Genomic DNA, 26887 nt, shown 5'->3' with positions numbered 1-26887 from the left:
GAGGTCGTGCAGCGGCGGTCCGGAACACCCGCTGAACGACCTCCTGCAGTCGATCTCCTGCCGGCGCCATTTTCCATACGAAAACGATTCGCGGCGAGAAATCGCTCCCGGAACCCCACTGGACTCCCAGGAAACTTTTGGCCAGCTTGGGGGGGCTTCCTGACCCCCACAAGACTTGCCAAAAGTCCAGCGGGGGTCCGGAACGACCTCCTCCGTCGAATCGTTTTTGTCTATGGCCGCCGCCATTTTGCGGCGGCCATTTTGAAAAATGGCGCCGGCTGAAGACAACACGATTCTATTGAGGGGGCCGTTCCGGACCGCCGCCGTTCTGGACCACCGCCGGATCCCCAGGTAATTTAAAGCATTGGGGGGGGGGGTTCGGGAGGGTGGGGGATTTAATTTAAAGGGTCGGGGTGGGTTTTAGGGGGGTTTAGTGTGCCGGCTCATGATTTTAACGATTTTTCACGATAGTTTACACACCCAAACGGCAACAATACGATTCCCTCCCCCTCCCAGCCGAAATCGATCGTTAAGACGATCGAGGACACGATTCACATCTCTAGTAGCTGTGTACAAATGCAGGGTTTCCATTGGTGACAAACAGATTATGATTTAGTGTTACAAAAAGTCTGTGGTTCAGGCAATTAAAAGCCAGCCTGCAAGATGCTCCCTTGTGTTGGAATTACTGTGCAAGTTCTCTTGCCTGTGCAAAAATATCATGGCATGTGCGAAGCATGTTCTGGGAGCTAGCAACAAAATTGTGGACATTTTCTCGTAAGTGGTCCATTTTCAGACTGTTGGTATCTCAAGTGGACATGGCTGGATAACCCGTACCAGTCCAGCTGTGGTTATTCAGAACCAGACAGCATATGAACTGCTGCATCAGTCTCTCACTCATTGAACATGGAATGCCTAAATGAGGAGATACAGCATAATCACTGTGTTCCTACACAACCTTGGATGGAGCAGCACTCGGGTTCCTGAGGAGATGGTGATTAATTACATAGTTCATGATAAGCGACAAGATTTTGAGATCAGACCAGGAACATGGTCTGATCAGGACTGGCATTCTTTAACCAGGAGTTGGAGGGAGTGCACTCATTCATGGTGAAGCGAATCATGATGCGTTGGGCCTGGAAGACAATCTATGCTCACATGTGTAGAACATTCAGTCTTAATCAGCTCATCCAGCTCTGTCAGATTCTCACCCAGGTTGCCTCTAAGTACTTTGAAACCACCTTGCTTCATCTTGCTTTTCTCCCTTGCATTCTTCAGAGCTTTGTGAGTAAGCAAATTCACCACACCCACATCAATGAAGTGATTGTACTCCAATATCACAATACACAATCATAAGATGCAATCAGGCAGTCTGAGATCTGGCCATCACCTTGACAGCAGTGCCAGATTTGGTGATGTGCCCGGTACAGACAGTTCTTTCTTACATTTTATTTATTTATTCATGTTATTTGGCCTCAAAGCGATAGGTTATTTTTGCTGCACCAAGCAGTTTCACTATGCTGCCAGTTTTATGCAGGCCCTTGAATCCTCTACAGAGTGTGGGGGTCTATGGAATTTGCTCCTTTTGCATTGTGCTGCATTATGTGCAATGATTGCCAAGGTTTCCATACAGCAGATAGGCTGTGGGCACTCCAAAGCAAGCACATTCTGCTTTAGGCATTGTAATGGCTCTTCTGCACTTGCTTAGTGTTAGGGCACATTTGAACTTAAAACTTGCATGTGTCTTGTGTGGTTCTTCCATACAGATGCTGTCTGGCAGTGATAATTACTGTGGATATTCTCCCATCCATTCATAACCTATGCACAGCGACTGACTTATTCGCTACAGCTTTGGTAGTGACCTCAGCCTAATCTCAAGGGATGGATGGTTTGGTGGGTGGGTAAAGGGGGGCATGCATTGAACCCATCTCGTGTGTCTGCTACACAGTAGAAAATGAGATGAGGCTCGCCTTAACCTTATTGTACATCTGGGAGGTAATGTCCTAGGAAGAATATAAAGGGCTCTTGCTACTAAATACCATCAGAGATCTGAAATCAATCTCCATTAAATGGCCTGAAATTTGCTTTGGATGGTTTGATATCCCCTATCACCAGATGGCTGGGCTGGGAAGGTTTGGTGGGGGTGATATCATTTGAAGAGCAATAGGCAGGTTGCCAAAGCTGTGTTCCTTAGTTGGGAGGTCTCTGCTTCACCCTGAATGGGCCGATATGCATTGTCCGGACCTTTCTTGTTCGGATGAGATACACCTATTGGACATGGCCATTGACCTGTTCCTCCAGGGATTAGATCACAGCCTTGCTTGGGGGGGGGGGGACCCCATTGTGTGCTGCCATTTCCAGTGAGTAAAGGGGGCATGCATAGTGTTGTTCTTATGGCAGGGTGTTACAGCACAGTATTGGGGGAGGGGGAATAGTGTAGAGGATGGGCCAGTGGATGTAATAAAGGTGTAGCTAGGTTTATGGCCTTGGCACAAGGAATGATGATCCAAGATGCAACAACGAGGAGCCCAAGAATTTGGGCTACAGATACCCAGGGTCAACTTACTGATAAGGGAGGGGGAGGGAGGTCAGAAGGCTTGCTTGCATGGCAGCCTGCTTGCATGGCAGCCTGCCCCACTAGCGGTTGTGGAGATACTCAATGGTACCTCCTGGGAGTTAAGATAGATTAGTTAAGGCTCGAGCATCCTCATTTATTTATATTCACACATTTATATACCGTCATTCCATGTAAAGATCCCAACGGTTTACAAAAATAACATTCATAACGATAAATCAGCAAATAATGAAGGGTTACAGAGGTAGCATTCTTAAACAGGCATTAACATCTATCAAATGAAATGTTCCAATACATATAAACTAAAGATCTAGGTCATATGACATAAAGTACAGCAAATGAATTAAAATAAATTTCACATTAGTCAGCACATTGAGCTTTTTACAATCTCTCATTCAATTTTTTCCTTATGCCTCTATTAGTATCTTGTGTCTTTCTTGTTGTAGATATCTACATTCTGATATTTTAAGTTAGGTTGTATGCATTTTTGACTAACCATGTTTTTAGCTCACATTTAAATCTTTTTATCTAGTATCAAATGTAACATCTCAGGGAATTATAAAGTTTTGAACCTACTATGGGAAAACACATGATCTCTTACATGCATGTAAGCATGCATGTAAGAGATCAGTATGGAGCACATACATTACATGTATGTGCTCCATATTGTGGGGACAGTCAGTAATTCTTTATTTTGAGATTTTAGTTTTGCTTTGGAGTATATGGTTGTAATGTCACGCATGTCATACTGGTGTTACTCGAATGTAAGATTTTTTTTATGCTTTTTTTTTTTACTTACATTTTGAGAAAACACTTGAAAATGCAATCACATGAAACACAAAAAAAAAACATTAGAATATGAGGAAAAATGTAAAAAAAATTATATATATATAAGAAAAATTAGTTTCACATTTTCAAAGTTCTATATAGAGATTCCAATATCCCTTCTTCAGGTAATTTTCCCTGCAGGAAAAGAAAAGGTAAACTAGCAGGAGAGGCTAATAACAAAATAGAAAGACAATCTTGGACATATGCATTCTAACTAGGCATAGGAGAAGAACAGAAAACAGCGGAGAATTTGTTAATCAAAAAAGATGACAATTGTGATGGTTGAAAAAAATGTATAAGAAACATTCAAAAACTTAATACAGCTGCAAGGGAACTTTAAGATAAAAAAAAGCCCCCAATTCCAAAACTTTAGGCCTTAATAATAAGAATTGCTTTCTTCTCATCTGTGTTTGTCGTGCAAGATCTGGATAAGCATAAACTTTCAAAGACAGGAAAAGTTCTGCACGATGATGAAAAAACAACCTAAGAATCCAGTCTATCAGAATCAAGAAGAAAAGAAACAATCAAAGTGTATGGTTTTAACCAAATCCTTCTGAGAGGTTTCCTAAGCAGCTGTTAGATCTAATGGTGATTTCTCAACAGGAGAGAGAGCCTGCATCCCATTTGTACCTACAATACCCTTCTTAAAAGGAGGTATATAATAATCTTTAGATATTAATGGAAATATCTGCTCTGGAATTTTCAAAATATCAGTCAGGTATTTTTTCTACACTTCTTTAGGTGCCACAAATGGATCTTTGGGAAATTTGATGAAACGCAGGTTCCTCCCTCTCACTTGGTTTTCCATATATTCTAATCTAGATGTAAGCCATTTATTTTCTTTCAAGATATTATGTTGCAATTCAGTAGCTGTATTAAGATCTTTCCTTAGACTCAACATTTTTTATTTACTGAAATCTCAATTTCAATTACTTTCATTCGGCCATCCGATTCAGTCATGTAACCAATAACTGGCTTAATCTGATTGGAAATATTAGTGTTTAAAGCTTGGATTGCTTCCCAAATGGATTCCAGAGTAATTTCAACTGGTCTTACCAGCTCAAGGATCTGAACAGAAGGCAATTGATTAAGCTCTGGTCCTACATGTCTAGCAGCAACGCTGTCCTCTATGCCCCTTGCACTTCTTGGTCCTCCAATTAGCAAAGAAGCCAAACGCGTTGGATCCAGCATCCCACTAAGGAACATGGCATCCTCAGCCTTTACAGTGGCCTCCTTCCCTGCAGTGAGTCTGATCCTCGGGTTTCCGCCGGATTGGCAGGGGGAAATAGTTCCTCCAGAGATAGGGAAAATTGAAAGCTCAGGGAGGGAGCCAAGTGCTACATCTTCCCAGCCTTCCTCCAGCGAGCGCAGTACCAAGCCTCCCCGATGAACATGAGCATCCATCAGGCCGAGCATAATATTGGTAGAAGGATCAGAGAGTTGCCTTCATTCTCTGGCCCTTCTCTTCTTTCCTGACAGGCCGATACAGTACAGTGCGCTCCGATGGAGCGCACTGTTAACCTGCCCTTGGACGCGCATTTTCCATTACCCCTTATTCAGTAAGGGGCGGAAAACACGTGTCCAACCCGTGGCGCCTAATAGCGCCCTCAACATGCAAATGCATGTTGATGGCCCTATTAGGTATGCCCGCGCAATACAGAAAGTAAAATGTGCGGCCAAGCCGCACATTTTACTTTAATAAATTAGCGCCTACCCAAAGGTAGGCACTAGTTTCTGCCGGCACTGGGAAAGTGCACAGAAAAGCAGTAAAAACTGCTTTTCTGTGCACCCTCCGACTTAATATCATGGCGATATTAAGTCAGAGGTCCCGAAGGGTAAAAAAAAAAGTTAAAGAAAAAGAAAAAAAAATTTTAAATGGGCCGGCGGCTGTCGGGCCGAAAACCGGACGCTCAATTTTGCCGGCATCCGGTTTCCGAGCCCATGGCTGTCAGCGGGCTCGAGAACCAACACCGGCAAAATTGAGCGTCGGCTGTCAAACCCGCTGGCAGCCGCCGCTCTGGGTTTGCCCGTTTCTTCCGTACCACCTAATTTAAATACAGAATCAGGCACACCGGCGAGTGGCTGGTGCGAGCGCCGGGAGAGCGGGCATTCGCCCGCTCTCCCGCGAACTTTACTGTATCGGCCTGTTTGTGAGGCATAGCAGGAAAAATTACAAAACCCGCAGAGCAACCTCAAGCACATCCCTCTAGATCAGCTATCTTGGAATCTCCCGAATGGTTGATTTTGAATAGTAACATTAATACTTTTAAAATAGATTTGGTATTGAACTGGCAGCCATTGCAGTGAAATCAGCAAGGGTGTAATGTGATCAAATTTTCTAGTTCCTAACAAAAGTCTTGCTGAGGCATTTTGTAGTACTTGTAATTGTTTTAAGAGACATGTGGGAAGACCAAGAAATAAGGAGTTACAGTAGTTTAGATTTGAGAAAATTAGTTTGCAATAAAGTTTGGAAGTCTTTGAAAGCTAAAGGTTTCAACCAATATATGCGCAACTTGGCATAACCTGTATTAATTAATTTATTGATGTGCTTTTTCATAGTAAGGTCTCATCTAGGTGGATACCTAAATCCCCATACTTGGTTTCATGGAGTAATTTGATAGTTACCCAGGTCTAGAATCGATGGTTTAGCTTTTGAAGAGGTTCTACTTAACCAAATGATTTCAGTCTCTTCAGGGTTTAAGTTGTGATAGTTCCTGCTGTATTGCTTTCATATAGGTTGAAAGTGGCTACTGTATTTTCAAGTGATTTGGAGAATGGAATGTAAAACTATATGTCGTCAGCATACAGGAAGAATAGAACTCCTAAATCCACTATTAATTTGCACAGTGGGAGCATATAAATACTGAATAGTGTTTCCGAGAGTGCTAAGCACTGAGGGACACCTGTATCAATGTGGAAAGTATCAGATATGTGATTGCCTAGTTTGACTTGGAATGTTCTATTAGAAAGGAAGTGAACCATTTGAGAGCACTACTTTCTATCCCAATGTTGCTCAACTGATGGCACAACAGGGTATGGTCCACAGTATCAAAGGTGGCTGTTAAGTCGATTAGCATGAGAAAGTAGGGGTGTGCATTCGGATTGACCGCATTAGTAAAACGCAACTCATATTTTTTTTTTACTTAAAAAATTGATTCGACATAAACGATCGGATTTCCCACATATCGAACATAGATATGTTCGATATGTGGGAAATCGCGATTGTTGAGCCAAAATAAAAATATAAACCCCCTCACCCTCCTTAATCCCCCCCCCCCCCGACTTACCACAACTCCCTGGTGATGGAGCGAGGAGTGAGGACGCCATTTCTGCAATCCTTGGCGAGAAGCATGTGACGTCGGCGGCACGTCGAGTGACGCCGGCGTCACGTGATTCCCGGCTCGTTCGCGCCGGACGGCTCGTTCGGCCCAAAAAGAACTTTTGGCCAGCTTGGGGGGGTCAGGAGGCCCCCCCCAAGCTGGCCAAAAGTTCTTTTTGGGCCGAACGAGCCGTCCGGCGCGAACGAGCCGGGAATCACGTGACGCCGCGTCACTCGACGTGCCACCGACGTCACATGCTTCTCGCCAAGGATTGCAGAAATGACGTCCTCACTCCTCGCTCGATCACCAGGGAGTTGTGGTAAGTCTGGGGGGGGGATTAAGGAGGGTGAGGGGGTTTAATTTTTTTTTTTGCACATATGTACATATACCCAACTCATTGGATTTTTTTTATGTCCATATTGGCCGCAAGTGGGACCCCCTTTCGGACATAAAAAATATGAACATAAAATTTTGCTCTGCACATCCCTATGAGAAAGTAAGATTCATCAGCATCAAACCCTCTTAAAACAGAGTCCGTTAATGAAAGGAGTAGTGTCTCAGTTGAACGTTGTTTCCTAAATCCGAATTGATTTGGGAAGAGAATATCTTGGTCTTCCAAATGATTTACAAGTTGGGATAATACTGCTTTTTAAAATACCTAAATAAATAAAATAATTTTGTTAGAAAAGATAAATTGGAGATTGGACGATAGCTGCCCAATCAGGGATTCTCCCAGTTTTATTTTTAGGAGTCTGCTTTATCCCAGCTTGTTTTAACCCATGTGGTACAATTCCTTCTCAGAGAGAATGATTAATCAAAGGTTGTGTGTTAGGGATCTAATAAACAGCTGCAGCCATTAACATTCACCTATGGTTTTGATTCATCTTGTTTGAGTGATCAATGGGATGATGGCTGAATAGAGTATCATGCATGCCTCAGTTAACAGAATGCTTTCTGATTGCTTTCACTTGACTGTGGTCTAACCGTAGGAAGTGAAATTATGATAATGTTGGTTCCACATTTAAGCTATAATTGCTATAATTTCCTGATGGGATCAGAGTTATAACAAAGATTACCAGGATTTGGCATTTCTTGTTGATGTCCAGAAGATTTCTAAGTCTTCAATTGAACTATTAGTTTCTTTAAATCTCCTATGATGATATTAAAACTATCAGGAAATGGTTTCCTTGCCCATCAGTGTTAACCGAATTGGCAATGTGCAATCTTTATGAATAATATTGTAAAATCATGTATCAATATATCTTTTCACTTTTGCTTTCTAATCATACTATGAAATAATTGTATGAATGTTTGGAACATTCTTTTTCAGACTTAAAGCAGCAGAAGAAGCTTGCAGACAAAAGAAGGAAAAGGCTTCTTACATCGTAAAGCCAAAACATGAATCTGGAATAGTAAGTACTTCTGTAATAAAACTGTTTATACTATCCATGTTAGCCTATTGCCTTCCATGAATTTATACCTTATGCCTCAATAATCTGCATCTATGTGATATACAGTAGAAATTGCAGTGGCTCCTTCTTGACCTTCTGTTGGAGGGCCTGGTAAACAGAAGCTCCAGGATTTGAAATGTGATTTCCCCTAGAGCAGAGGTGACCAACTCCAGTCCTCGAGAGCCACAAACAGGCCAGGTTTTCAGGATATCCACAGTGAATATGCATGAGATAGATTTGAATGCACTGCCTCCACTGTATACAAGTTAATCTCATGCATATTCTTTGTGGATATCTTGAAAACCTGGCCTGTTTGTGGCTCTCGGACCGGAATGGCCACCCCTGCTTCATGCTAGACTTCCAGTGGAAATCCATAGGAGGGGGAGATTAGTTATAAAGATGAGTGGGGTCTTGAATAACCATCAGCACATTGGAGGACAGCTGGTAAATAACAACATTAAAAAAAAAAAAGAAGCCTAAGGAAAAGAACTGAATAAATGTTAAGGGATAGAGAGAGAGAGAGGCAGAGGAATTTGATTAGGGAAGATGGAAGAGTAGAGAAAAATAGGAGGTCATGAGTGAAGAGGGAGAGGAAAAAGTGGAAATGAAAGACTGATGGGAGGGTGCAGAGAATAGGATGAAAGGGAATAGGATAGTTGGGGGGAAAAAAAAGAAATATTTAAGAATGGGCAAGTTAATGCAGGAAGCGGAGTTTGGTACGCTTGAGGGTAGTGAGCAGGACCACAAGAAGAACAAACTGAAAAACGGTAAGTATTTTTAAAGCTGGTTAACTTACTCATATTAAAAGCATCATTTGTGTACTTTGCTTGACTTTTACACTTTTGAACTGCAGTCTTGCTGTCTAGTGAAGGTTACATTTTTTAAGACCTGTTTACCTCCTTTAAGCAGAACAACTACTGTTTTTTCACCACTTTTGAGAAGTGTTTGAAAATGTGTCACAAATTACACCTTGCGTGCTCAAATCATGCTTACTAACAGATACTAGGATCCTTTGGAAGGAGCACGATTCCTTCCTTCCTAGTTATCAGAGTCTGCTTCACACACCAGATTTTTCTGTATGGCCTTCTCATTTTTTATTGTATACAGTCTGAGCAGAAGCTAAGGAGTTTCTGTGTCCTGTGGTGATGTTTCCCATTCCTGGATTCTGGTTGGCTCTGGGCACTAAGGAAAGATGTGACTTCTGCCCTTTAGCTTTGTAAAGAGTAAATAGAACCCGTTTCTGACAGATAGAATAGACAAAGGATGGGGGCTTTGAAAGAAAAATAAAGTAATGAAGTGAATGGAGAGGAATAAGTAACAATATAAGGTTGTATAATCATTTACTTAGAAAATAATTTTTTAAGGAGGGCATGCACCTGTAACCTCTTACTTAAGTCCTTTGACCACCATCAACCCCCCCCCCCCCCAACACACACACATTAGCTCTGTTCTAAGTCATTTAAATATTAAAAGTAATATGGACCAATTGGCTCTAAAGTGTGTGGAACCCTTTCTCATGTTGTGGGGAATCTCAGATTAGAAGTAATTAATACAATTTTATTACCTGTTGCGTCCGTCAGTCGCAGACAGCTGCGACAGCTCTGCCTTACCTCTTTTCTTCCCTTTTCCTCCTCCTTGGGTAAGATGGCTGCCTCCGGTGCTGAGGGCCTCGGCGTCTCCAGCTTAGCATGGGCGTTCCAGTCCACCATGCTCACTCCGTGGCCACCTAGGGCGCGTGCGCGCACATCTCCTACGCTCAAATACACGTCATGGTGGGAACCTCAGAGGCGTCCCCACGGCATGACGTCAATACCTCCAGGTATTTAAAGCTTCTGCTTCGCCTACCACCTTTGAGTTAGCAAGGACTTCAGTTAAGCTACTCTGACCGCTCTAAGCTGCACGCTTAGACGCCACTCTACACTCAAAGGGCCTCGCTCCTTTAGAAGCTCAAGACACCCGCTCTTCTGGGGTCTCTCGCTTCCATCACCCTTCAGGACCTCTACTAACTGAGACAACCGCTCTGCGGGGGTCTCTTTCTCTTATTCTTTTCAGGATCTCCGGACTATCAGGTACTCGCTCCTCGAGGGCCTACCAGTCTATATATCCTGCACCACGGACCTTCGGTCCCACCAACTCTCTACCAGGAAGACGCCTACACTCCTGTGAGTACCTCTATGATCCGGTGCTCCAACTCCACCCACCAGGCTCGGCATTGCCCGCACTGCGGGTCCCTACCTCTCTTGAACATCTGGGTGAGATTCTACATCTGAGACTGTTGAACATATTGGCACCTCGCGGATCTCAGTGCTTTACCTTCCTGCTTCATACCATCTATCTACAGCAGTACAATAAAGCCTTCCATTCATTCCGTGTCTGCTATCTGAGTTTAGCCTATCGCTGTGGTTCCCCATGGGGCCCCTTCCCGTGGGTGGAGTCATCTCCACAGTGACCAAGGTTCCACAATGCCACAAACACAACATTACCCCTTTCAGCTTTTTATACAGTTTATATTTTGTGAAGGTATTCAAAAGGTATTTTCATTTCATATGTATACACAGCTCCCCACTGGCAATATCAAGCAGGGGTTCAGAAACCCATCATCTAAAGACCTAAATCTAACTTTTCTGCCTCCAGAGAATGAATGATGCAGTTCAGTGTGCAGCCAAAACTGATCAGGTGTGCCACAAAAAATATCAGTGCCTCAAGCTCAGGTCCAGACCACCCCAGGACTGTGTTCGCGTCACCTTGCAACAAGAGACACCAACAGATATCATTGGCCTCGGAGCGTGGGATTTACTGTGCAGCATGCAGGACATGGATAACCAGCCCCTGCTTTGTACAGCTTGTACATGGTACTCAGCTCTTTCTTCTTCAGAGTCCTTCCATTCTCTTTCATCCACTGACTGAGTAAAATGGGGAGAACGTGTACTAAGCACTGCATGCAACTCACTTTGAGTGTTGGAAGCACAGCAATGGTGGAGCTCTGGCTGCCCATACTACATGCTTTTTTGCCTTCTTTTGTTCTTATGAATCAATGGAGTTGGAATCTAGGAATGGGGAAGTCTGCTTGTGGCAGGAAACTCAGGGGATGAGTTAGAGGGAGATGGCGTCCTTGCTTGATGTTAGGAAAGAAGCAGGAGCTTCTGCAGAATGAGGAAGTGGTGTAGGTGGATGATGGCCCCAGACTAACAGACAGCTGAGAGTGTTGGAGATAAGACCCCCCCCCCCCCCCCCACTCGCCCCATGACTGTAGAGTAAAACTGTGGCCAAAGCCCAGGAAAGCATGCTGAAGCTATGGACAACCCAGAAATGCAACTTGTACTTCATCCTCCAGCATCAGAGGAACCATGGGAATAGAAGGGGAAGTTTCACCGGAGGAAGCAAACCAGCAGCAGTTATCTGAATGCTGTGTGTATGCATGTCTGTTTTTCTCTCTCTCGTATGTGTGTGTGTATACATATATATTATGTGTGTATGTATATATATATATATATATTACATTCCTATGTATGAGGAGCAAAAAATTATTATGACAAAGATATCTTTTATTTTATTAATCATTTCATTATTTTAATACAAAAAGTACAAAAAGTTTAACAATAATATAAATTAACAATTTATTAAAAGTACTTTCCAGGAGACCTTTTTTAAACAAGAATCAGAATAATGTCCATCTCATCCTTACAGGACCCAAACATTTTTCTATTACCAATAAACAATTGAAATTTGAGGTTTATCTTCAAATCCTTTGAAATTAATCTTCAAACCCTGACATAGAGGCCTTGATGTTTCATCGCCAAATGGCTTCATCAGGGGAAGAATAACATCAGTTCACATACTACCACAAAAACCAAAAAATATCACAACTATCATACTCAATATTTCATATACTACCTCTTAAAGCATTGATAACCAATACTAAATTTAACATACTTACAAACTAGTACAATCATTAGTTACCTGTAGATTCAAATTGGCTCTTATTATCTATTTCAAAGAGTGACAAAGTTTCATAGATCTAAAATTCAAAATGAATATATGAAAATCAATAATATCAACATATACCTTTTGAAATGCACAAAAATATCATCTTAAATAACCAAATCCACACAGAACTTACCCCAGCCTTCCTTCTCCTTCCATATTACCGAGAAAATGTTTCAAATGAAGGCAAAACGCCGCCGCTGCGTAGTGTGGTTTAAATGCCCAACACATTCACCCTGGAGAACCTGTCAGCAATCCTTAGCTCACTTATGATGAAACATCCAATTAAACATAATTGTAAAGAACAATATAATACACTGAAGGTGGCAGCTTGTATATCATTTTCTTAATGGATTGAAATTAAATAACCAAAAAAGTTCTTCAGAAAAAACTATCCATCTTAATCTAAAAAAATTCATTATTTTTAAAAAATTATTATTTTTAGAATTTTTTGAAGAAGGCATCCCACTCAATCATTGTATTCAAACTTTCTGGGTGAATCGTGTGCCACTTATAAATAAATTATTGTTCCTTTTTCGTAGCATCAAAGAAATGTTTCCACCCCGGGGTAAATTAATATGCTGAATGATGAAAAAAAATAATAAAAAATATATATATCCTCGACTGTGTGGTGCTAAGTGAGCCAGTGTTTGACCAATGGAGATTCCAGACATCTAGTCCGAATACAGCTCTTATGCTGGATAATCCTCATTTTAATGGCTAATTTAGTTTGTCCAATATAGATTTTTAAACATGGGCATAAAATTGCAAAGACTACCTGAGTAGTTTCAAGTCATAATGTGCCCTTAGTACTGTCATCTGCAGGGCGACGGATGAACTCCCGATTGGCCCTTTTTTGGATCCAGTACCTTCCTGGTACCAAGGTTGCAGTACTTCCTTCTTCAGTCTCCCCTCCATATGCAGTTTCTTGGGAACAGAGGCCTTCAAAGAGAATGGGCATCCCGGTCCAGGATCCGTCCTCTTTTGTCCCCAGAAGGAGACTGGATCTGCCTTGCCTGAGGCTCGCTTTTATAGGTTGGGGGCTCCTACCCCTAGCGGCCAAGGATTGGTTCCTGGGTCTTCACCCCCTTCTTCCCACACCTGGGTCTCTTGTTTCTCTACTAACGGGGAAAGAAGCCAGCATTACTCTCTGTCTGTTGCCTGATTTTCCTTCTCTGCTGAATTCCTTCCCCGGGGTTTTGTAGTCCCTGGGGTTTCCTGGTTAGTTGGATGCCAACCACTGTGGTTTTTAACCTCCTTCCCCTTGCTGGCATAGAGACCCTGTCACAAGTACATATTTTATGTATGGATCTGAATTATAAAAAACTCGAATCTGCAATACATTCTAGCACACTCTACAGTGGCTGCATGGAAATTACCCCTGAATATCCTCTTCAATATCTCTATTCCATGGCATAGTCAACATAAGTTTATCACGTAGATTAGTACCACAAGTCTTTGCAAAAATTGGAAATGATTCAAAGACCATGTAAATTTGTAGAATATGCCAATAATCTTGAATAATGTCCTGTATCTGATCTGATAGTTTGGAGAAAGGAAGTGTGCAAACATGTTGAGTTTCACATTGAGTCTGGTTCATCATTAGTAACTCCCAGTTTACAAAAAGCCCTCTTTTAAACACTCGACGAATAATCCTTTGAGGGTATCCACGATCCAAGAACTTCTTGCCCATCTGTTCAGCTTTCACCATATAATCCTGTGTGGTACTACAAATCCGTCTTAATCGCAAAAATTGTCCTGCAGGTATATTATTGCATTAATTCATAAGGTGATAACTTTGATAATGCAAAAGAGTGTTTCTATCCATTATTTTATTATGTATCATAGTTATTAACCTCCTTCCATCTCATTTTACCACCAAATCTAAAAACGTCACTTGTTGGGAATCATATTGGAAAGAAAATTGTAGATGTTCATTTTGGAAATTCAACCAATTCATAAATGAATGTAAAGTAGATTCAGCCCCCCTCTAAATAAAGAAAACATAATCAATAAACCGAGTTATTGAAGTGGATATTCCAGGGCAATTTCCATGCAACCACAGTATAGATTTGAGTTTTTTATCATTCAGATCCATACATAAAATATGCACTAAGGGCACATTATGAATGTGAAAAACTACTCAGGTAGTCTATGCAATTTTATGCCAATGTTTAAAAATCTATATTGGACAAACTAAGGCCTGAGTTTTCTAAGATTGCAGACCTTAGAAAATCCGGCAATAACGGGGGGGCGGGGGAGCCTGCGAAAGCTGGCAGCGATTTGTGAGGCAAGACTTCCCTGTGTAAATCCATGATGCTGACTGTGTTCCATTAAATCATGTCTTTCTACATAATCTGTGATTTTGACCTTTAGAATAGTTTCCACTACTTTTCTCAGCACTGAAGTCAGGCTCACCACTCTATAGTTTCCTGGATCAATCCTGGAGCACTTTTTAAATATTGTGGTTATATTCGCCACCCTCCAATCTTCAGCTACAATAGATAATTTTAATGATAGATTAAAAATTTTAACTAAAAGATTTGAAATTTCATTTTTTAGTTCCATCAGTATGCCTGGGTGCATACCATCCAGTCCAGGTGATTTGCTACTCTTTAGTTTTTCAATCTGGCCTACTAAATCTTCTAGGTTCACAGTGATTTGGTTCAGTTCATCTGATTCATCACCCTTGAAAAACATCTTTGGAACCAGTATTTCTCCAACATCCTCATTAGTAAACACAGAAGCAAAGAATTCATTTAGCCTTTTTCCAATGGCCTTATCTTCCTTAGAGCCCTTTTAACCCCTCAGTCATCTAACGATCCAGCCAACTCCCTTGCAGTTTTCCTCTGGATATATTTTTTAAAGATTTTAATGAGTTTTTGCCTCTAATGCCAACTTCATTTCAAATTTTCTCTTAGCCTGTTTTATCAATGTTTTACACTTACCGGTATATATATATGTATATTTGTATGTATGTGTATATGTGTATATATGTTTATATGTATATATGTATATTTATGTGTTTGTATATTGGTGCCCTTTTGAAGTTACTATGGCACAGGTCTCTGGGCCAGCTCGTGCCAATTTAAAGACATGATCGCAGGGGCAGGAGGCGAGTGGGCAGCCCTACTCCTTTTAGTGTCCAGAATTCCCACGTGCAGCCACAGATGGTTCATGGCACCGGCACCTTTTGGGGGGGGGGGGGGGGGGGCAGAGAGAGCCTTAAGGCTACCTCCCGTTTTGGAGTATTTTTTCTATTTTTGTGTTTGCTTTTTTTTTGTTTTGGTTTATTTTGATTTGATAGAGGAACCAAAATAATATAAACATTAAATGAAATAATGCTGGGGATGAGGTGCAAGAATGGGAAAAAAGAAAAACGATTTTTAGCAGCTGCACACACCTAATTGCTATCTTAAACAGAAGGCATTGAAATAAATCTACATGGAGAAGCAGTTCCAGCCCTAAACATGTTACTGGGCATACTAAATAGACTATTTTCACCTTTATCTGAAATTTAATTTGTTTCTATGGTATTTTTCACTTGTAACCTTGAAATTCAGATCCCAACTAAAGACTTGGCTCTTCAAACAAGCCTACCCCCAAAACCTTTAATAGCCCCCCCTGTCTACCCACTCCCCTACCTCTCCAGCTATTACCCAATCCATGTACATAGTTATGTTATAACTGCATTGCACTTTTTTTTTCCAAGTTGCCCTTTGCGGCGTTCTTGCTCTTTCCATGCTATCCCTTTTTCTTCTTTGCCCTGTTTATTGTAATTTTCCTTTTCTATAGTTCCGCTGTAAACTGATATGATGTTTCGACTAATACCGGTATAGAAAAAATTCTTAAATAAAATAAATATTTCAATCAAAGATGCCTTCTAAGGTTGTGCTCTGACCATGTCTACATAATGTCAATGAATCTAAACATTATAGCATTTATTTTGCTTGAGATGGCAATGATAAAACAAGATAAAGAATTGAGTAAACTTTTCTGTTGCTTCAAAGAGATCTGCCATTGGGTTAGTACTTCAGGAAATAAACTGGAGTTGATCAGATGTTAAATTATATCATGCTTAGCATTTTTTAATATAATGAAGTACACCCATATGAATGTTTTAATTTTATTGAAATGTTTGTTTAGTATCACTTTCATCTGCATCCTAAGTTCATGGATTTCACTTTAAAATGTTAATTGAAGGGGAAATGAAAATGCATTTCCAAATCCTGTCTACTATATATAATTATGTTGAATTGCTTCTCTCCATTGACAAGCAGGGCTGACACATGGGTGTCATCATCAGATGGCTCCGAATGGATCCATCTCTCTAGCTCAGTAAAGTTTTACCATTGAGATTGCATGGGAGTTCCTGTGTGTGCGCAGCCTCATGAGTCCCTCTCTCTTTTTTGTCTGAACTTATGCACAGATATGTACTCTTTCTCTCTCTTTCAGTTTTTTCTAATTTTCTGCTTTTACAGTTTTTCTTCAAGCCTACTCATTCTTTTTCAAGTTGTCTCAGCAGTCCCTTAACTGCACTTTTCAGTGCTACTTTATACAAAATAAACATTGAGATGTCCAGCTCCAAGTAAGCCACTTCTAGAGGCCATAAGAACTGTTTGTGGCCACAAGATGGTTATCACCAATGATCAGAATATCTGTTAAAGATGTCTGGGACCCAATTATGATTCAGCTAACTGTTATAATTGTAATTGGATATTGCCTAGATTCCAGTGGAACAGGGCTTAGAAGATGGAGGAACTTCCCAGATTGATGAAGAATTGGAGCCATTCTTCCTCTAAACTTGGGCCTCCTCAGGCTCCCTCAAATCTAAATGAAGCAGGAGTTCCTCGGTCTGGGTCACAGTTCAGGGGTTGTATGCAGGAGCCAGGGTACTTCTCTGTGCACACATAGACCACTTCCTCCTCTATGTGGGGCTCGTCAGGGCAGAAACACCATTTGTCAGAGCCTGCAGTATGGTTGGTGCTAATGAAGCAGTCTGCATAGAAACATGCACCATCGACTTACTGACCCTCTATCCCTTTGACACCACTAGCACATGAACAAGCATCAGATGGGGGGAGGGGGGACCTGGAGGAGGCTCCTTGCAGTTATTTTCCTCTATGTTGGTGCCCCTATCTCCATCTTATCACCTCTTTCTAGATCCCAGGCCTTCCCATCATCTGCCCGTGGGGCACTCTGCAGGGTCCCCTTTCACGATTTTTGGAAACAATGGATTCTAGTTGCTTTATTGTGCCTCTGGTCTCTATATAATCATTAGCACAGTCAGCCCAGGAGAGAGCTGCTTCCTGGTGTCCAGTGCATGCTTCTCAAAAGGATGATCCTGTGTTAGTTTCAGAGAAGTCTCTCTTCCAATTCTGGATCAGAGAACACATCAGTCCATAAACCATGTGGCTGAATTGATGAAGACTTTTTTTTACCTCATTGGTCACCAGTGACAAGGATGGAACCCTTCAGCCTCTTCTGTCCAAAATGTCTGATTTGTTCCCTCAAGAGAGATTCCCTCTTTCCTCAACACCTCATGAGCTCTCATCAAATCTCCCAGTAGTGGGGACTAGCCCACCTGAGTGGAGGAATCTAGCCTGCATTCCAGTGATGGACCATGGGACATCACCAACTGGAACATGGCCCAGGAGTTATTCCCCTGAGGTGACAGAGGACTCACCTCAGTCACCATAGGGGTCATAGATTAGTATCCATCCACCCCTCTGTTTTAAGGGAGGTTCTAGTGGGATTCACTCAGTCCCCCTTATCTGATCTGCTGAAGCATTCACTCCATCAGAAGACCTCTTGTACTCTAAATTCCCAGTCAAACTGGCTAAGGCGATAGGAGTCAATGTCTGTAATGACAAGGATCCCTGTACCGAGGTCTTTTAACTATTTTGGCTTCTGGAAACACCTTCTAAACCAGCAGTGATCCTAGTTCATCAAATCTTGTGGAATTTACAAAGGAGAATATGGTATAAACCAAACTCCTGCCCCTGGTTAGCCATGAAATTGGATCTTCAAAATAGAGTTCAACAGATTCCTGAATTTAGTGTAATTATGCCAGTCTCTGGAGGTGGAGTTAGTGTTAATTCACGCTAAAAAGACTAGAATGTTTTCCAGCATCACCCATCTCCCTCCCCCCAGGGCAAAGACTCCAGATTTTTGGACAGCATTGGGAAGAGAGTCTTCCAGAGCTTGAGACAACATCTGCATTGCATCGCATAAACTGAGTATGATGCAATACTTTGTTGCGCGGTCCCTGGGAAGAATCTGAGTGTCATGAACACAGGTGCTCTTCAGCTTATTCCTCTCTGCAGAGTGAAACACACTTACAATGGAGAACAGGATGCACAGAGAATAGATCAGATTGCACTGCTGCAAAGTGGGACATCCAATGGGAGTAGGGCTGGTACAGGTGAAGCTCCAGTCCCAGTATGGGCATGGCTGCCAGCTGTTGGTGTGGGCTTAGTAAGTTCACCTAAAGGTTGCATCAACCACACCACAGCCTAAGGGCTCACATCTGTGGCATATTGCCCTACTTATGGCTGACTCTCTCATATGGTGCCTTGGAGAACATTTGCCACTAATGGGTACTGCCTTGCTACTTTGCAGTTACTTTGAGGGTATTCATTCCATGGTTGGTGCCTCCTTTGCTGCTTTTATTGGTGTGTTTACTGTGTTGGGCTGTTCATATAACTATTGTTCCTGTTGCTTTGGAGCTTTTGATGGATCTGTTCTGTTTGTGATTCCCTGCACTCATTACCTTAGAGGGGGTTTGCCTCTCTGCTGTATGCAAATCCCTATACTCTCTGCCTTGAGGCCAGTCTTTTTTTCTGTCCAACTTGGTGTGCTGCTATCTTATCTTCTAATCTTCATTTATTAACTTCAAAGGCAGATTGCAGTGAGCACAAACCTGAGCTTAAGTGAATCTTCTGTCTCAAAGTTTGTTTGTGTGCTGTAGCGATTTGGGCACCTCCTTCCCACCTGCAAGTGCTGGAAGAAAGTGTGGGCCTGCATAGCTGAAAGGAGCAGTAGGTACGAGCCTCACAAAATCCAGGATATCGAGGTTGCAAAATTGCAGCGTCAACTTGGCCTACCTGGCCCTGACAAGTAGGATCAGTGTCATCAGGCCAACCTGGCTGCAGTGAGGAATAGAAGTAGCTGCCCATGCAGTCAAAATGAAAGACCTGTCTCTGTTCCACAAGGATGTTGCATGGGCCTAAAAAGGAAATGGCAGCTGCTGTTGCTACCTGCACATTCTGGGAAGAGAAAGAGGGCATGTGTGTGTGTATGTGAGAGCAAACAAGTTTGGGGAGAGTGTGTGTGTAGGAGAAGAGAGAATTTGTGCATCACTGCCACCTGCCCCCACTAATCCATGACACTCAGAGTGATTGAAAATCAAAAGTTCCCAAGTATGGAGAGCAAGGGATTTTTTATCCTTATTTTTAATTGAGTTTCTGCTGTTTTGAAATATTTGTTGGTGTTTGGGAAATTTTTCAAAATTTGGATGATCCATTTGCCAACTTTTTGAAATATTCATTCTTTGTATTAGTGTGATTTTATGATTAATGATTTATATGTCTTGATTTTATTTGATATTTTATGAGGAATGGAGGTTTGTTTTTTCATTATTGCATTGTATAGGTCTGTCTTGTTGCAACTTATCATTCAGTTTTGTCTACAGTTCTATTTATACTTTTATAGTCTCTTTATTCTGTATTTGATGAGGGTGTGTTTGTGTTCTATGTATGTGACAGAGATAGGTATTCTGTCACCGTGCCTTCTCTGTAGGATCTATAGCAACCTAGCTTGTTCTGTTTTCCTAAAATGATATATCCTGATGTTTTAGGGCCTGCTGTAATATTTGCAGTGTGCCTTATAGGTAGGGTTGTTACTGTTTGAGTGCTGGCAGTTAGTGCTATTTTGGTATGGGAGGGCCAATCTACACCCAATGTGTTACAATAGGCCTAATTATATATATATATATATATATATATATATATATATATATATATATATATTTGTTTCTTTTTATTACATATATATATATATATATATATGTAATAAAAAGAAACAAAAATTAATATATATTTTTATCAAAATTATATTAAATATATTTATTTTATAAACATTTCTAATTATATTCACACATTTATATACATAAAACAAACCTTTATACAAAAGCATCATATAGCATTCACACATATATATATTTTTTTTTAAACTGTTACATGTAAAGCCTGTTGCTAATTTATGTTAAATCTGTTTTTATTATAAATAATGAACATTACCAAAGCATAACATTTGGTACATATTTTCTTAACTCTATCCATATTTTTACCCCTCCTCCCATAACCCTACCTCCCCCCATCCCTCTTTCCCTCCCTGCATCGAAGAAGCACAAGGATCACATATCAAATATCTATACGATTTAAAAAAAGACTTTTAGATTCATGTGGTAAGGTTAGAATAAAGGGAAGCCAGACTGCATTTATTGCTCTTCTAGTCTTGATAGACAGGTGATTAATAGCCAAGGTTTCCATGGTTAGTAGATTTATTATAGAAGAACGCCATAATAATATAGATGGTCCTTCTGAAGTTCTCCAGGCTGTTAGTATGGCTTTGCAAGCTAATAAAAAAACTTTTGTAATCCAGAGAATCGAGACCTTATTTCTTTTGAATGAGTTAGGAAAGATTCCAAAAAGTGCCACCAATGAAGAAAATGGAATTTTATAACCCACAACTTTATTTGCAGTATGATAAACTTTCTTCCAAAATATTTGAATTGTTGGACAACTCCAAAAGGAATGACCCAAGTGTGTTGGTCCTCCTTTGCACCTGATACATATATCAGAGTTAGTGAAACCTGCTTTGAATGCTTGATGCTGGGAAATGTACATTCTATAGATAATTTTATATCTAGTTTCCCGCAAGAGCGTATTAATTGTAATTTTACGCGTACTGACAAATGCAGATTTCAATACTGCAATTGATATCGGTTGCTCAAGTTCTAATTGCCATTTAAGTTGCACCTTCTCCAAGGACCAAATCTTATATGAAGACTCTAATTGTTTGTACAAATATGATATAGAACGTTTCTGGGGGTTTTCTGGATCAAACCAGTTACTTAAAAATTGCCAATTAGTGTCCATGAAGGTTGGTGAACCAAGCGATTGTTTATAATGTCGAGCTTTAAGGTACTGATAATAGTCAATAGCTGAGAGTTTATAAAAAGAACGAAGTTCTTTAAAAGTAAGAAAAGATCCATCCATATGTATTAATTGTCCAATGCATCTGAGTCCCGCACTGTCCCAAAGTCGAAATCGTGATGCATCCGATCCTAAAAAGAACTTTGGATTACCACAAAATGGAAGAAATGGTGATATGTTGTCAGATAACGAATTCTTCCTCATTAGCCATATCCATGTTCTTCTTAAAGGTTGTAAAAGCAGATCTGATTTGATTGTGCGAGATAAAGAAGCGTTAGGAGCATGTAAAGCATAACGAAGCGATATTGGAAGAAGCAATTGTGCTTCAATATAGGTGTCTGAAAAGTATTGTGTGCCCATCAACCAGTCCCCTATGTATCGTAAATTAATCGCATGATTATAGAGTTTCAAATCCGGAAGACCCATACCTCCCATGGATAATGGTTTCATTAGGATAGATAGTTTAATTCTTGGTTTTTTCCCCTGCCATAAAAATTTTGTCACTACTCTCTGATATTTGCTAATAGTCACATGAGTTAATAGAAGAGGTAGAACACTGAGCACATACAGCCAACGTGGTAATAATGTCATTTTCAATAAGTGTATTCTTCCAGTAAGAGAGAGTGGGAAACAGTGCCAAGCATTTAAAAAGCTGTTAGTTTTCTGTTGCATTGGAGATATATTTAAGTCATATAGCTTGGAAAGGCTTTTTGGAATCCAAATACCTAAATATTTTAATTTATCATTTGTCCATTTTAAGGGGAATTTCCCATACCAAGGTATAGATGCATCAGGACCTATTACCATGGCCTCAGATTTATCGAGATTTAAACTAAAACCTGCATAGAGACCATATTCTTCAATCACATGAAGAGCAACTGGAAGAGATTTGGTGGGGTTTATCAAATGCAACAAGAGATCATCCGCAAATGCAGCTAATTTGAATTTTGCCGATCCCATTTTAATCCCTTCTATATTCTTATTATCCTCCAAGATACGTAATAAAGGATCCAAAGATAATACAAATAATAAAGGGGACAAGGGACAACCCTGCCTAGTACCCCGAGACAATGTAAAGTCTGATGAAAGTTCCCCATTTACCCAAATATTAGCTTTTGGCTGATTATATAAATTTTTTAGAAATGAAATAAAGGAGCCTTGAAATCCATAATGGTTCAAGGCTTCAAATAAAAATACCCAGTTCACTCGATCAAAAGCCTTCTCAGCATCAAAGCTCACTATAAGAGAATTCAAATGTAATTTTTCTGAGAAGGCAATAGATGCCAGAACTCTGCGGACATTTGTTACTGCCTGCCTACCTCTGACAAACCCCACTTGAGAAGGAGAAATAAGTTTAGTAATGATCATTGCAAGTCTATCTGCCATTACTTTAGCTATTAATTTAAGATCACAGTTAATAAGGGATATAGGTCTATAAGAACCAGGTAACTCTGGGTTTCGATTAGACTTAGGATGTACTACTATAGTTGCTTTATTCTCCTGCCAAGTTTGTAATTCATCCGAAGAAAGCCTATCATATACTTTTTTAATAGGACTACTAATTAAATCAGACATGACTTTGTATAACTCATACGTGAATCCATCTGGACCTGGAGATTTATTGTTTCACTGTAAACCGAGGTGATGTATGTCTATACGTACCGCGGTATAAAAGAATCTATAAATAAATAAAATAAATAAATAGCACATATATAGACAACAAAACTCCATCTACCACATTGTACATACATACATCCAAATATAAAATTAATTAAATGTACATTGTTTCACTTAAATAGTTTACCATTCATTAAACTAATATTAATCCTACCCGACAACAGGGACTACTTGTTTTGCCTTTTAAGGCTTCTTCATGGGGATAGATTTTACTATTATCTCAGCCTTCTCTGTATCACAGAGTTCAAAACAATGTTGTGCTATTTCAAAAATCCTCTAGAGACATTTATAAATTGTGTGACAGTCATTTTCTTAAATGTTTGCCAGCAACCACATAACGGGATTCAACAAGACTCTATTTGAGCAATTTCTCTACGTGCTTGAAGTCCATCAATATGAAGATATCTCTGTCAAACATATTGTGACCACTACTACAATAGGCCTAATACTATTTGGGTTCCAAGTATATCTTTTGTAGGGTTTTCTGGTTGACACCAAAGCAGTGCTTGCAATTATCACATGGGTATTATATATTTACCTCAAAATATATATTTTTCTTGCAAAATATGGTATTATAAATAATTTGTAATTGTGTATGGGGTGGTTGTGGTGATGGTGGTGGGGAAATTCAGGCTGAGGTTTATCTAAAGCACCTATTACCCTTATACCAGCCCTGCTGATCTTGGCATTCTATACCAGTTCAATTATTCCCTGTTAATGCAGAAAGATCAACACAACAGCTCAGAGTGGTCAGAAATTGGAATTGGTTGGGCAGAATGAGCATTGTCAAAATCAGTATCCTGTCCTGTTTCTGCTGTGCTCCTTATTCACATCCTTAATATAACCACCTTTTGGATCAAATTAGACAATTGAGAACAGAACTGCTTCAGCATGTCATGGAAAATAAAATGGCATTAATTTTATTTATTTAAAATCTTTTCTATACCGTCATTAAGTTAATTTACCATCACAACGGTTTACAAAAAGAGTCAAATAGTATTAAAATGTTGATTGGTATAGATAACATATTATAGATGTGCCATCAATGAGTGGTAACATGTTCTTTTAATATAAAACTATGTGTTGAGTTTTGCTTATATGTAGGTTGAAAATCTCCTTTATAGTTCCTATATAAAGTTTACACTCTAATATGTATTTAGAGGTGGGAAAGAAAAAAGAAAATTTTAAAACTGCTCGGTGCTTACTTATACGCTCATTTGCTAACTGATAGATACTGCGGTAACTAAGCTAAAAATGTTCGTGCATAATTTTGTGTTTTGTGTGTGCTTTTTTTTTTTCCCCAGAAAGCAAAGCTCAGTATGAAGATTTAGGAGGAAGAGGTCAGATTTGTGAAAGAAACCCATTACTATTGGGTCCTAAAGGATTCATCTAACAAAGAATGACCATGATCAGAGCTCATTTTCTTCCCGCTTACCTTGAATTTGCTTTCCTAGTCTTTCCTGATTGCTTCTGCATAGTAAGCAGCTGTGGTTGGGTGTTGTCCATATGCCTTACCCTTATGACATCTTCACACCTTGGCTATGGAAATCTATTCCTGGATAAAGGATTTCAGAATCTGGTGGCAGAAATCTGTTCTGGATGCTGTCATCCTTCATGCTCCTTTTTCATGAGCATGCGTGCTTGCAATTCCTTTGATATGTATTCTACCTTCTGTCCCAGATGAAGCTTCTTGGAAAAAAATTTTGGAAGGTCATTTTCTGTCCTGATGACACATGTGGGAGAGATGCATTACAGGTATGCTCTATTTGAGTACTGATATAACTTGAACTGGCCGTAGTCTTTAAAATATTTAACACGTGTGAAACCTTTAGCACTTTTTCATAAAGAATAACTACCCTGGTAAGGCCATCTGTTTTGTTTGTTTGTTTTTTTTCACATAAGTTACAGAACAAACACCATGTATTTATCTATGTAAAACTTGTATACCTTTCCATTAAATACAGCATGCTTAATTCCTGGTAGTCTTAAGAAAAAGATTTAATTTACTTTCCAATTAAAGTAGAAGGAGTAAAAGATTTTCCATAGAAGAAAGTCTTGTAGGAATTTTCCAAAGCAAGGCCAGTTTCTCTTGTCTGTTGCAGCCATCCGTGATCAGCTTCCTTGTTATAGACACCAGGATACAATATATGACACATACAATACGTGATTAATCAGTCTTGTAAAGTCTTTATAAACTTGTGTACATCCCTCGTTCTGTGGATGGACTGCTATGAGAATTTGAACAGCATGAGTTGAAGAGGAGATGGTTTGTACTTGAGATGAAAAGAAAGTTGAGATCCCTTGTGACATACGCTGTTTCTATCTATAAGTTTGCATAATTGTAAATATGATGTACCACCAGTACTAAATCCTGGCGGCAGCCAAAAAAACAGTATCATTTTTAATGACTTTGGGGAGAACAGAGGGAGGAAATATACAAGAAGACTCCATGAAACTGCCACGACTAATTTGAAGGAGATAAAGGAGGTTTCATCAAGACTCTGGTTCGGCATTGCAGTTTGTGGGACGTATGTGTTTCTTTTCGATATAAATAATGAAAAAAATCAGACTCGAAGAACCTAAAAGTAATGCCTCAGTGCTATTAAACAGACAGTGGACTGTCATTTTTTTTTTGGGAGTAAAAGAGGAGGTTTCATACCACAGTCTTTGCAGGAAAAAAAACAACCTTGAAGATAAGTGAGTTGGGGTTATTAGGCAAATATTTTAAGAGGGGCAAACTTAAGTCACAAAAGCAATGTATTCCTTATGCATTGAAGGGACACAAAGGTAGGATTGGAGGCTATTGCTATGGGTTAGACAAGAAAAAGTTAAATGTCCCCATCTCTGTATAAGATAAAAGTTATTTTAAAAGTTATGTCATTACTGTTTGCCCTCAGTATGTTTAATTTCCACAAAACATTCCTGGGTAGAGTTTCATGGAACAAAAAATGTTTATTTTTTTTTGGGTGGGGTGGGAGGGGTGGTGGGAGATGTGGAATCAAGAGGCGTTTAAGATTTGTATTTGTGTAATCTTTGGAAATCAATGTAAAGAAAAAGCTATATTAGCATTAAATCATAAATGTGTTTGTATTTATGTAAACTATAGTTGTTGCTCCTAAGGTAACACATTTTAACTTTTTGAATTCAAAAGAACCTGTAGCATGATTTAGTTTATACCATATTGCAAGTACTAGAAAGGTTAAGGAGAAAATAACTATGTGCAATATTGTATTTAGTGTTTCTATTTCAAGTTTTTTAGAATGTTAATTTATGATAATAAAATGAATAATAAAACATACAGTATGCCTTATTCCCCTCTGTTAGGCTAGCTTCATACCAATTTTCTTTACAAATATTGCTGAAACGAACAAAACTGTATTTTGGATCCCATCCTACACATTTGGACAATGATTCACAAGGGTCGTACTCTCCAAGAAGACGCAAAGAAGCAACTGGGTGTTCTCGGAGATATATGTAAGTGTGTGAATTTTAGGCAGGCAGCACAGGCAAAGTCTGTGGATGTTATGGATAATACGGTGCCAGGCCTGGTCACACTTCACCTCACTAATCCCTGAGTCTGCAGAGCAAGCAGGTGGTGATGGAGAAAGGGATGACATGGGGGGACCTGGGTCCTCATACAGTTCCTTTGAACCACGAGGCAGGAAATTACTTACTGCTGGTTCTGGGTAGGGGGTTGGTGTGTAGAGTCTCAGGAGGAGTGGAGGCATCTGCCAGAGAATAAAGAGGGGAGAGCACTAAATTCCTGTCCTTGTCTTGTATCTTCAGATTTTTGTGTTCCTCCCACCCATCCTCCTAGGGACTCTGATTTTTGCAACT

The 26887-nt window shown here is 40.0% G+C and overlaps 1 protein-coding gene across 1 annotated transcript in view; it reads left to right on the top strand.

Annotated features, from left to right (window-relative positions):
* The window catches only part of FMN2 (formin 2), an 828101-nt gene extending 801759 nt beyond the window's left edge, over positions 1-26342 (top strand). The window contains 2 exon segments of the mRNA XM_029594024.1: positions 8051-8132; positions 24355-26342. Coding sequence (XP_029449884.1) covers positions 8051-8132; positions 24355-24381 — 109 coding nt within the window. The 3' untranslated portion in view covers positions 24382-26342.
* Positions 26343-26887: the final 545 nt, after the last annotated feature.

This window comes from Rhinatrema bivittatum, chromosome 3, assembly GCF_901001135.1.
Source record: "Rhinatrema bivittatum chromosome 3, aRhiBiv1.1, whole genome shotgun sequence".
NCBI classification, from domain to species: Eukaryota; Metazoa; Chordata; class Amphibia; order Gymnophiona; family Rhinatrematidae; genus Rhinatrema; species Rhinatrema bivittatum.
This window is presented reverse-complemented; position numbering and strand designations above follow the sequence as displayed.